Below are 12,822 nucleotides of genomic sequence, written 5' to 3'. Positions count from 1 at the left end.
ATTGACTCTACAGGATGCTCAAGCATCCAACATCGTGGTATCATGTACGTTTTTGATTTTATCTGTTCATGCTCATGTGTTATTTGATTATGGTGCTACACATTCGTTTGTGTGCCAAAGCATAACCTACCTTGTGTACTATTAGAGTTTGATTTATATGTTAGATCTCCTATCGGGGTTAGGGTGATTACTAATTAGATTTGCAAGTTTTGTTCAGTTCAGATAGTAGGTAGAGAATTGACTACTTATTTGACAGTCGTAGATATTCATAATTTTGACATAATTTTTGGGTATGGACTAGTTAGCATCACATTTTGCTACTATTGATTGTTATGATAAGCGTATAAATTTTTGAATCCCTAAGGATAATGAATTTAGCTTCACGAGTAGCAGTGGTTGAATAATTCTTGGGTTGGTCAGAAGTAGTATCTCTTTGATTTGGAAAAGTCTTGATGGTTGACCTTGTTAAAGGATAATTTCGTTGTCAAAGGATAGTGTTTCTTATCTTGAATGATTTGGGTTCTCCTATCAACTATGCAAAGAAAATTTTTAACATTTGAAGTCTACAACTAGTGGAATGTTGATTCCTGCATTAATTGATCTCGAATCTGAAATATTTTAGTATGGACATTCTTTTTAGATTTGTAGCTTATGCTTTTGAAAGAATTCAAGTATAATTATCAATCTTAAAGAATATTTTATGTTTAAATATTCTTAAATTTCAGTAGCCTATAATCTTATGATAGATCAACTAAATTTACATCAGTTGATATCTTGATATGAAACTTGATATTCTTAACTGGAATTAAGACATTCATTTCAATTTCATGAAATAAAGAATATCTGATTTAGACTATCGACAAAACGGACCAAGTCTTAAGATATCAAACTTTTCTTATAATAAGACTTAATAATCAAATCACTTTGATAAGTAAGATGCTTGAGAACAAGACTATGCAACCCTAAAATTTGAAAGGTAAGGTAAGTTTAAATTTCGAGGATGAAATTTTTTTAAGAAGAGGAGAATGTGAGGCTCAGCCTCACTATGTCGGCCCGTTGGCCCAGCCTGCGCCAAGAGAGAGCCCGAAGGCCCTCTTTCCATTCAGAATAGGGCAGACCCTTGTTCAACCACATGGAGGAAGAGTCCTCCTCCACCACGGGCACTATTGGAGGCAAGGATAAGCCTAGCCTCCACTCCGATCAAGCCTATCCGCCGCGAGAATCGTGGAAGAGCAAGGACCCCAAGCTTATCCTCTCACCCCTAGAGCTTATCTCTTCGGAAACCTTTTCTATAAATTTTCTGTCTCTGAACAATCGACCCACCTCTGAGCTCTATCGAGCACCTCTCCTCCTCCTCCTTCCTCTTCTCCGGTGACCAAGGTGTCGCCTCAACCAAGTGTCATAGCTGAAGCCTCTCCTTCTTCCCTCTAGACCACGGATGGCCCCGCTTTGAGCTCCGCTACCGTTGGCCACCGAATCGAGTCGCCCTCGGTTGAGATCTGACACCTCCGTCGACCGCGGGTAAGCTCCCTTCCCTCTGCTCTTCGATTCTTTGCCGAATGAAGCTATTTTACCTTTCTTTGTTTCAGGCTAAATTGAGAATGTCCTCACCTTTTTCTCTTTTCACCGGCCACCATAGCAGCCGTCAGCCACCGCGAGTGTTGTTGGCAAGCTGTCGACCACCAAGCCTGGCCACCGACTCTCTTCCCTAGCCTGCCCTCTGCTTTCCTCTCCTCTTTCTTTCCTCTCTTCCTTCCTGTCTTCCTCTCTTCTTAATTTTCATCCTTAGTTCCTTTATTTATTTTTTTATTTATTAATTCATATATATATATATATATATATTATGTAGTTCCTTCTTAGTTGATAATTTTTGATCTTGGCCCATGGGCCAGATGCAGTGAAGATTGATATCGCTACGACAGACCAAACCCAAACTCTTGATTAGACCCGGGCTAAAATTCCCTCTCCTCTTTCTTTTTCTCTCTCTAGACAAGCTCAAGGATCCTAGTGTAGGCCCTGCTTTTCTTGTTACTCGGATCCAAGTTGACTCAGTTTGAAGACCCTGAACCACCTCGGTACTCGAGCTATAGACTGGCTCATTATTTTAACTCCAGCTAGATTTAGCCACTTCCGATCTTTACTCCTGACCAGTTAAATCCTCCTCGCTCGGACCAACCTAGGCGGCCGGGCACTATCATCTGACTGACTTGATTTGGGGGCATAAGGTTGTTCTCCAGTGGTGTTTAATTTTGACTTCGCTCAACTTGTAGAATAATGATGAAATTTATAATGTGTTAATTATATTAAAGTAGGTGTACCTGAACCATCTAACTAAAGTAAAATTTTTGAAGTAATAAGAGGTAAGTAACCTAATGCTTCAAAGTGTATTTTTCAAATTTTTGGTAAAATATTAATTAGTTGATTAAATTTAATTATGATATCTATTTTATATTTAGTTAAACAAGTCATGCATATTCATGTTATGATTAGTTTAAAATATGTTATGTGGTATGTTATGAAATCTGAAAAATATGACTAGGCAAATCATAAAAATCTATTTTATAAATATGCATTCTCTGCACGGCTATGATCTGTTCTAGCCCCGCCAATGAAGATTATTTGTTGGTCTTGTCGACTTGTAATCCATAAGAAACTGATTTCAACACCATGCAACTGGTGATTAAAATGGTGGTTTTTAGGACACCTTGCCATCAATGACTATGAATAGTAGTTTTTGGCACTTTGTACAACCCATGCCACTAGGTTACGTGGTCATAGCATGATTTCTGATTTTTGATTTTTGATTTCTGATTTCTAAGTTTTGTTTCTCGCATTTTTTGTAAAAACTATGGTATATTTCAAAAGAAATGTGCATTATTCGAGAAATGATTTATTTCTCAGTCAGTATTTTGTGCTTTTAACTAAATTATTTGGCATGCCTTGACCTCACTTTGGGATATTATATTATTTACTGGGCTAGTATATATAGCTCATTATTATGTTTTTTTTTCTTTTTTTTCTTCAGATCCGGATGCATGATTGCTCGAGACTTGGGGAGTGCGCTAGCCTTCGCAGAAATACTTTTAGTCGTTGGAGTATTAGTCAGTCTAGTTAGAACATTTTATTTGAGTCTTGTTCGTAGTTAGAACATGTTGACTTATGTCACTTTGGATTATTGTAAGAACCATTTGGATAAGTTTTTGATTAAATAAATTTTTAGAAATTATTATTGTTTTGATATGACTTGTAAGCCTTGCATGCTTGTATGGTCCACTATACAGGTATGCGGCATCTGTGCTGCTCCAGGTTCGGGACGTGACATGCATAGAATCCCATTAAAATTTGGTGGGATCACAACCTCTCGTATTGCAACCAATATACCATATTTTTAAAAGAAAATATTAATCACTGTAAGGCGCCAAAACAGACACTTAGACTGTGCTAGGGATAGATACTTTAAAGGACCAATTCGAGATTATTAGAACAAAAAACCTCGAGAGTTTTTTTGCCCCAAAATATAACAATTAAAGATAACGTTGCAGCGGCTTCATAGCCATGATAACTAGAAAGAGAATATTTGTACACACAACAAAGAAAAAAAGAATAGGAAACACAAATTAAAAAAAAAAGATGGAGGAAAGAAGATATATTTTTTATATGGGCTCCTGCTACAATTAGTATATAAGTAGATCTCACGTCTGAAAGTGGAATCCACTTCTAAGCCCCATATAATTCAGCTACCACCTATACCTATGCATTTTTTACATGGGCTCCTGCTGCAATTAGTATTTAAGTAGATCTCATGTCTGAAAGTAGTATCCACTTCTAAGCCCCATATAATCCTACTCAGACTCAATTATCTCGCATCCTCATTAAACTCATGCTCATCTTAGTACTCAATCACCTGCTTTTAGTACAAACCAACCCAATAAGGAATTATTAGTAGCTTCAGGCACCACTGGATAGAAGTTTTTGGAACACAATACTTCGAGTACATACGTTTCTATGTTAGGCTTTTATATTTTCATAGAATTACTAGGATCAATCCCAACTATCCATTAGATAAAGTTATGCAGTTTGCAGCCGGCAAAGCAGGGAGACAGAGGAAAGAGGGGTGGTGATTGTAACCGTTGCTTATAAAGTAGACAGCAGTTGATAAAGAAAGTTGTGCACCTGAATGGCTTTTACAAAACCCTAACTAGTAAGTTCAAGCTAGTTTTTGCAGGTGCAGGAGGCAGTCTATGAGTAAGAGAGGTTACCAGGGACGGAAATAACAAAGGTGATGTTCTATGAGGACAAATCAATTTCTACATATTGCTGAAGTAAACTCGAATATACTAGCCAAAAGTTCATACAAGAACACTTATCAAAAAATGGCATCAAAATCTTGAACTGAGGAATGTTAACCCATCAACTTGTAGTTCCATATGTTGCCCTAAAACTTATAATATAGAATACAGAGACCATTTACAAGCCATTTAGCACATAAGAGTCTTAAGTAAAGAAGAGTGCAAGAGATTTCGCGTAAGATTAAAGAGTACTGGGTGATTGGATCTCAAATCAGTCTATGGTACACAAGAAGAGGAAGGCCTTTGTCCATATGAAGGGTGAACATGGTTCTGTATGCAGCAGTCTTCGACTCATCATCGAGTTTGAATTTGAAGAAATGAAGGAGAGCAGCAGCCAAGATCTTCATCTGCCTGTATGCAAATTCCTTCCCTAAGCAGATTCGAGGACCCGCCTATCATGCATAGACATCAAACACATATTATGTAGATGCAAGCAGGCACCAGCAAGAATATTGATCCAGATACATATTCCTTTTAGTCAGATTTAAGTACATGACATGCTACATCCATAAACTTACTGCATTATCCAATCAAAATTTGTAAATGGAAGCCCATCTAAATTGATTATTTATAAACTAAACTGCATATCTAGAATTCCCTTGGTATGGTTGTAACAAACAAATAGGGCAGCAAAATGTTGTATCTCCATGCTGAAGGACCTTTCCTTTTGTCCTTGAGTTTTGATTGCCTAACATACATGAATTAATTTATCAAGCCAACAGTTCAACTCGGCACCTTTCTCCTTAGATCTTGTACTTTGAGAGTTTTGACTTCAGGTCAGAAAGGTGGCACCTTCATCATTATTCTCCCCCTTATGAAATTTGTCAATTAATATCATATTCATGTATGGTATCACTTTTTCCAACCGTAAGTGACTACAGATATCAAATCTTATGATGTATAAAGAATAGATAAGGGAAATTAAAGAAATATAAATGTAAACAAGTTGGTATCACGATTATTTTTCTCTCTTTAAAACGGTAGTTTTCCAAAGCCTAAACCAAATCAGAAAGTGAAACTAGGTTGAACAAGGATAGATTGTTTTGCATCTGGTCTACAGGTAGCCTAGTTAGCCTTAAAGATTATCCGATTGACTCGGAAGATTCCACTGCATCCTTTGCAGAAACCGCAACAGTGTTAGTTGTTACAATTTTTTATAAAAAGATTTAAACAAATTACCATGATTTAGAAAAAAAAACAATCAAGCTATTACATCACCAGCAATTTCTGTTATGTAGTATTAAAATATAGCTTCCAATTAATAACTATCTTTCCCTTGTGACATCTAATTCGACCATTAGGTGATTTGACTCCTCTAGACTATACTTAATATCTGTCTAACAAAATATTGGTTGCCTGTTAGTTGTTTTACTTCTTGGGCTAACTCTTGAGCTGGTATGCTAACATTGCTCACCATTTCCAGAGATGTAAGGACCATATTAGGGATAATATAGTAAAAATTAATTTGTGTTTCTACTAATCTTACATGAATTAAGTCACATTCATGGGAAATATTGTCATGAGTGCATAGAGGTCTAGATGCATCATATGCAACTTCAACTAGAATATACTACATCAATGGATAATAAAGTTTAAAGCATCATTCATCTCTTCTTCACCTCCACTTGCATATAATTTCAACTTTCATGTTGGATCTCCATATAAAAACACTGTTTGCTTATCGAATTGCTATGCATGCATAAAATGCTCTCGCTTCATGTCAAAGGTATTAGTTTCAACATCTTCTACCTGACAAAACCATCATGACATCATATGTATGGCCTCTAATTTAACCAATAATGCCTGCCAGATGAATCTAGGAATTTACATATGGTAACCTGACTTCAAAACATCATGGGCTATTCGTATTTATCACTCTTTCTATAACTAGCTCATATTCCTTGGACACTTGTTTGTGATCATAGTCTTTGTTGGTTTTATAATTCTTTTTTCCTTGCAGTTATTTGATAAAGTTTTAGGTATCTATAGTTTCTTTAGTCTCGTAAGTTGAGCTAGAGATATTTCGTTTGTGAGCTGAAGTGTATGTCCTCTTTCTTCCTTTTTTCTTTGGAGAAGAGTCATCTAAAAGTGTATCAACAAGTTTTGCTCTCTAAAGTAAATTTACAGGTTTGTAAATCATGTGCCTTTAATTATCTTATGAAGAGGCTCCTCTAAGATTCATCTTTGGAGAATCTTTTATGCTTATGGAATTTAAATACTTGAAACTGCTAAAACTATTTTAAACATCTTAACCTACTTTGTGTTGCATCTATAAACAACATCTATTATTTCTGCATCCTTTTGCAAGCCTGCATAAATCTTTTAACTATTGAGGGAGTAAAGAAAGGAATTTGATTTTTTTCCTCATCCATATCGATATACTGATATCGAGATAAACTCCTCATCATGGTACACCATACTGGCCCGAACAGAGCAGTATAGGGCGTACTGTACCGTATCGGTTTGGTACCGGTATCCAGTAAGGGTGGCATACCAATAGTCGGTATACCAAAAAAAATATTGTACCGTACTGTACCGACACTATACTAGTGTGGCACCAGTATGGGATCCGGTATTGAGACGGCAAATCTTGCTCTTCATCGAATCCAACTTGATGCAAAACAAAGCAAATTAGCATGATCCAAAATTCTTGATGGGTATATATTCACCCTCAGCGGTCGGCTTACTCCGTTTTCAATGAAGAAAATGCCCTATAACCAGATCAAAAACAAAAAAAGAAATCTCTATACTAGAGTACTTCCAATGACATTTGATAGGTTCGATGATTTCTTGGCTATTAATTTATAGAAATACTCTTGAATTAAGAGTCAAGGAATTTCTTGACCAGACATCCCTCAAACATCAAATTGTTCTATATGAGATGAATCATTTGAATTTTAGTTTTTTGAGAACATCACTTAATTGCTTTTCACTAAACCTGTTATGAAATACTTGATAATATAAAAGAGAATGATGGACATGTATGAAAATATCGTTCGATTACTTTCCATAAACCTGTTTTTGGGAGAATGGCAATTCATACTACCTAAGAAGTAAGTTTTATAAAGTAGATGAGCATTAGGGTTTTCTGATTATTCATTTCCTATCTATAAAATACACCACTGGGCTTCAACTATAGCATTCCACAAAAATACAGTCATTTTCTTCTAACATCAGATATATGCGCCTATATGTGCAGATGTCATCTACTTCAGATTTCTTTTTTGCGTAACAGAGATGCTAACATCAGATATGGTATTATTACTAATAATACCTGCATGCAAAATGAGCTGCATAGCCCTTTCAACCACTGTGTCCAAGGGGAAGGTTAGACTGGCTTTTCCAAGCCCCTACCTGATCACATAATTGGTTGGTGCTTTCATGCATAACTGCACATGAGGGCAAACTTGTTCTATAACTAAACATTTACTAAGCAAACCATACTTCCTCTAAAAGCTGACAAATTCCATTCCTTTTATCTCACAGGAAAAGTGAGAGATTTTCCATTTTCTGAGATCAAACGATCTCTACACTACTACACTTCTTTTATACTAGGCCACATGACACCTTCCAACTGGGTGATTAAGACTTTTTGTTGGCAATTCTCCCTCTAAAATATATAGTTAATGACTCTCTTCTCCATTCTCATGGAAAGCATTATACAAGAACTAGGAGACCCACAAGCTTCTCATTTCTCTCTTCTAAAGTCCCGTATACATCTAGACCCTGTGCATAACTGCAATGAACATTGCCAAGTAGCCCAACTTTTATAAGAAAATTGGACTTTCTCCTTTGTCTCTTAAAGAACATGAAAAAATGAGAAATTTTCCACATACTGAATCAGAAATCCTTCATTCACTATGGACATACCAAACTTCCTACTTGGTGTTTGAACTTTAATTTGTTAGTGGTTATCTTTTCCTTTTCTAAAGTAGTGGTTATCTTTTCTTTTTCTAAAGTCTCAATGTTGAACCCTCTTCCCCTTCTCTCTCCTAAGAGGTGAAAGTTGGCAAAGCAGTGGAATCCATTGTTTGGAACAAACTTGCTCTCCTTTAGTTTTCACATAAAAAATTAAAACAATAATTTCTCCCATTCTAATGCCTTCAGGGAATCCTAACAAGTTCCTCTCGCTCTCTCTCCTGTGATTTAGAAAAGGTATTCTACTAAGTAGTCCATGGCTAAATATACAAGAGATTCTTTAAAATTAAAAGAATATGAAGCATGCAGCTTACATTGAAGGCGACGAATTTAAATGGACTCTCAGGCCTGAAAACTCCATTCTCAAGCCAGCGCTCAGGCCGAAATTCCTCAGCATCTTCACCCCAGAGATAAGTCATCCTTCCCATAGCATACATGAGATAGTTTACACCATCTCCTTTCTTCACTTTGAAACCATCTGGGAGGACATCATCCTCATCTGAAGTCTTCCCATCCTGTTACAAAAGCAGTAGAAGACCAGACCATATTATTGCACTGAATTATAAACTATGAACCAACAAAGGCTCCTCAAAACAACTAGGTTTTCATCAGTGGGTCATACCATTGGGACAGCAGGATAAAGCCGCAAAGTCTCAGTGAGTGCAGCATGGAGATAATGCATCCTGTCAATGACTTCTTCGCTCAGGCTGGCTGAGAATTCCATGATGTCAGTTCTACCACCTTCAAATCTTGTAACCTCTCTGATTTCAATGGCAATCTTCTCCTGTACCAGAGGATGCTTGCACAGCATAAAGAAGAACCATGAGAGGGTGTTTGCTGAGGTGTCTTTCCCTGCCACTAGGAAATTGAGGATTATGTCCCTCAGGTATCGATCAGTCATGTTCTCTGGATCCTTCTCACTTGCCAATATAAATCTTGATAATATATCTTCTTTGCTTTTCTATGCATGCATCCAAGGTAAAAAAGATAGCAAGCATAATTCAGTATTCACCATAAAGTTCAAGAAGGTGTATTTGTTTTCTAGAGAACAATAGGAACATGCTTACATCTTCTCGCCTGCTTTTCATCTGCTCCCTCTTCCGGTGAATCAGCTGGTACACAAAGTCATCAATCACTTTGAGGTTCCTCTTGAGCTGAGCCTCCAATCCAATGTTCAGAAGCCTCTTGATGTCCCAGAATATATCAACATATCGCCAGAACACAATGGAGTTGGAGTCATCAAAAGCCTTGCTGAAGCGAACCCCAAACTCATTGGAGCCTGAGAGAGTGTCTAGCTCGACACCAAAACCCACTTTGAAGATCGAATCCAGAGTCGATTTCATCAGAAGATCCTGCAATGAAAACCCACAGGATCAATTATCCTGAAACATACATGGCCACCTTTATATTATCTTAATCACATTGATCAAACCTGTACATCTATCACGGTTGCAGTGTTCACACCATCCGAGATCTTTCCCACTAGCTTCGCCGCATTTTGTTGGAACACAACACTACTAAAGTCTCGAAGAACTTTGTTTGAGAACTCATAGCTTGCAAGCTTTCTTTGGTGGCGCCACTTCTCCCCATCCACTGCAAAGATTCCATCGCCAAAGAGATCCTTCGTTATGCCATAATTGTACTGACCCTGTCAATATAGCATAAATTATGCAGAAGAATGTTAAGCAATCAAGAAAGAGGACTGGAATCAGAGGCAATATGAGATGCAAGCACCTTGCTGTATTTGGAGAAGTTGGACTTGAGAATGTGCTCGACGTTAGCAGGATCAGCAGTACAGATCTCGCTGTTGGAAGGCATGATCAGCCGAAAGGTTTGGTGCCTGCGGGCAATATTGGTTTGGAAATCGAAAAGCGTGTTGAAGTAGATGAGCTGATGGAAGACGGTGCCCGCGATGGGGGGTCTGTCAGCCTTCTGGATTGACTCCTTGATATAGAAGATGGAAAAGGAAATGATTGAAGCCACAACATAGAGAATTATCGCTGCAAAGGTTACAGAGAGAAAACAGAAGGTGATGATGCCAAGTGTTGCAGCAAAGTCTAAGAGTTGAGAAGCCATGGGCGGGGCTATGGTGAAGGATTCGGCAGAAAGTCATTTGCTGATCTATATATCTATTAGAATGCTCAGAAACAACAAGAAGATCTATGCCGCCTTCATGCCTGACCTTCTTAACTGCATGACATCAACTACGAGGCCTATTTTCCTGGATCATTTGTAAATTCCGTAGCTGTTGCTGTCTACTTCGCCATCAGTTGGACGTTGAAGTGGGAACAGGGAAGGGAAAGAGCCAATCCAATATGGTCCTTCTCTTCTCTGTACATGCTCTTGCGTATTCCCAGCTCAATTTGTCTCAAGCAGCCTTGACAATAACAATGAAACAATGTTATTTCTCAAAAGAACATTTCAACAATGTCACTTTCAAAAGGAAGGGGCACAAGGTCAGTCCTCATCTCTTATTAATGAAATTTGGCTTATTAATTCTGAAGAAATATAGAGTTACAAATGCCAACAACAGTATTGAGATTGTAAGAAAATATAAAATATATAAATAAATCTACCTCATCTAATCATATACATGATCACACTCGTATGCTTTGCCCATAAATGCAACTTAGCATCCCATAACATCTTAGGTCATAACAACACAATATATAAAACTATAAGCTGCAGGCCGGCTTATTTGGCTTCTAGGGTCAAAATTACTGTCCTATGACCATCAGACTCAATAGTTAATAGTGGAACAGAACAATTAACACACAAAAGGCACAAGTTATGATTGAACCTGAATTCCTGTCAAATCGACTTTGATGTAGCGTATCAGCTAAATCATTCACCGTTCAGATAATCTTCTGCATTCAATACTGCATCCTTTCATCTCTTGATTATCAATGATAAATGATCCGCTTATGAAAATTGGTGGAAAAGCTGTACTTCATATACAAAGCATCTTTTATGTCAAACCTTCCGGTTCAATGGAGTCCCTTTCCTCAGTTGGACATGAGACTTGCTTCAAAGCTCATTATTTTGTTGATAATTAAACAAGCTGCTGCATGTTAACTATTCCAAGTGATCTCTAACAATTCCTCGTCATTATCAGGCATAATGCTGCAGCTGTGGCTCAACCAAGTAGACTAGTTTCATCGCATCAATACACCACTGGCCTTCTTCTACCATGCTGTAAGCACAAGCACTTAGGGAGGCATTTGGCATGGGATGATCATCCCAAGATCAAGGGCGACGTGGGTGGCAGTAATGAGATCACTCATTTGATTGCAACATAGTGATCCGACGTGGCAATGATTCTAAATCACCCCCACTCCTTAAATCACTGCCCAACCTAGGGATAGAACACCCAATCTTTAAGGTCAGTATCTAGAATCACCCTAGGGCTGTGATTTTAGACTAAAATTTGGAAACAAAAATGCCCCTAAGTTCAGAAAAAAAAAAGGAGTATATTAATATGCTGTTAATATATTGATATATATATATATATATATATATTATAATATTATATTGATATTACATATATTATATTATATTATATTATTAATCATATTATTGTACTTTATATTTATATAATAAAATTATTTAATATATCACTTCTATTTGCCTTATTTTTTAATCAAAATAAATATTAGTATTAAAATAATATATTACAAATATAAATAAAAATATTAGTTCAATAATAACAATTAATATATCTTCATAAAATTAATAGATATATTTCTATAGAATATATTCATAAATAATATATTAATAAAATATATTAGTATTCTATTAATATATATTTTATATGATTAATAAATATATTTTTATAGAATATGTTAGAGATAGTTTTGCCGTTACATAGCCAGTGATTTTCGATTTCTATGGAATACCAAATAAGTTACTCGTGGATACTCAAGAATCTATAATCACTAGAATATAGTATACCAAACATGGTAATCTTAAATCATCAGGAATTAGATTATCTTGAGATAAGGATCGCCAATGATCTAAGATCACTTTGGTGATCTCAGTTGGGTCACCAAACGCCACCTAGAAGTACACCAAAGGTCACATAATTAGGCTTTGTTCCATGCTTCTTCATCTCTTCCCAAAGACTAAAAGCCTATTCTCCAAGCCCATGTATGGCAAATGCTGAGATCATCGCTATCCATGACCATCTGTCACGCCCCGAACCCATAACCCGGGTCCGGTACGCGACCGGCCGCATGAGCCCTAGAGCAATGCCCTAAAGATCATGCAAGGCCTAAGATAAACAACAATTCCAATAAATCCATAACTAATTAATTAACTCAAATTGACAATTCGACATGTCCAAATAAACGATCGATTCAATTACAAGATCTTCAAATGTTCATCAATAAGAGATAAGCTGCTTCTAACTATCTAGCAGTCAGACTCCATGCTGATCTCATTTCTCGACCCACCCAATGGTCTCCACAAATCTAGTGCCTCTGAAAAAGAAAGTAAGTGTAGTATGAGCTTTTCCAGCCCAGTAAGAATCCATACACATCCACACCAACACAATAAT

At 36.9% G+C, this 12,822-nt stretch overlaps 1 protein-coding gene across 1 annotated transcript; it reads right to left on the bottom strand.

Moving 5' to 3' along the window:
- Nucleotides 1–4,323: 4,323 nt before the first annotated feature.
- LOC103697329 (cytochrome P450 704C1-like) lies at nt 4,324–10,685 on the bottom strand. Its single transcript, XM_008779167.4, has 6 exons — nt 10,002–10,685; nt 9,700–9,915; nt 9,335–9,619; nt 8,890–9,228; nt 8,582–8,782; nt 4,324–4,741 (listed from the first exon to the last, which is right to left on the bottom strand). Exons 1-6 carry the CDS (start codon nt 10,341–10,343, stop codon nt 4,556–4,558), a joined length of 1,569 nt encoding a protein of 522 aa, XP_008777389.4. The 5' UTR covers nt 10,344–10,685; the 3' UTR covers nt 4,324–4,555.
- Between the last annotated feature and the right edge of the window lie 2,137 nt (nt 10,686–12,822).

The sequence above is a fragment of the Phoenix dactylifera genome, unplaced genomic scaffold (assembly GCF_009389715.1).
Source record: "Phoenix dactylifera cultivar Barhee BC4 unplaced genomic scaffold, palm_55x_up_171113_PBpolish2nd_filt_p 000288F, whole genome shotgun sequence".
NCBI classification, from domain to species: domain Eukaryota; kingdom Viridiplantae; phylum Streptophyta; class Magnoliopsida; order Arecales; family Arecaceae; genus Phoenix; species Phoenix dactylifera.
The sequence above is the reverse complement of the archived record's forward strand: the minus strand, read 5'-3'. Positions and strand labels throughout refer to the sequence as shown.

Excerpts from the sequence above, each read along its gene's own strand:
- LOC103697329 (XM_008779167.4), bottom strand. The coding sequence starts at position 10,343 with ATGGCTTCTCAACTCTTAGACTTTGCTGCAACACTTGGCATCATCACC. Across the intron at positions 9,620-9,699 it reads CAACCGTGATAGATGTACAG|GATCTTCTGATGAAATCGAC; the intron begins GTTTGATCAATG and ends TTTTCATTGCAG. Across the intron at positions 9,229-9,334 it reads TGAAAAGCAGGCGAGAAGAT|AAAAGCAAAGAAGATATATT; the intron begins GTAAGCATGTTC and ends ATGCATGCATAG.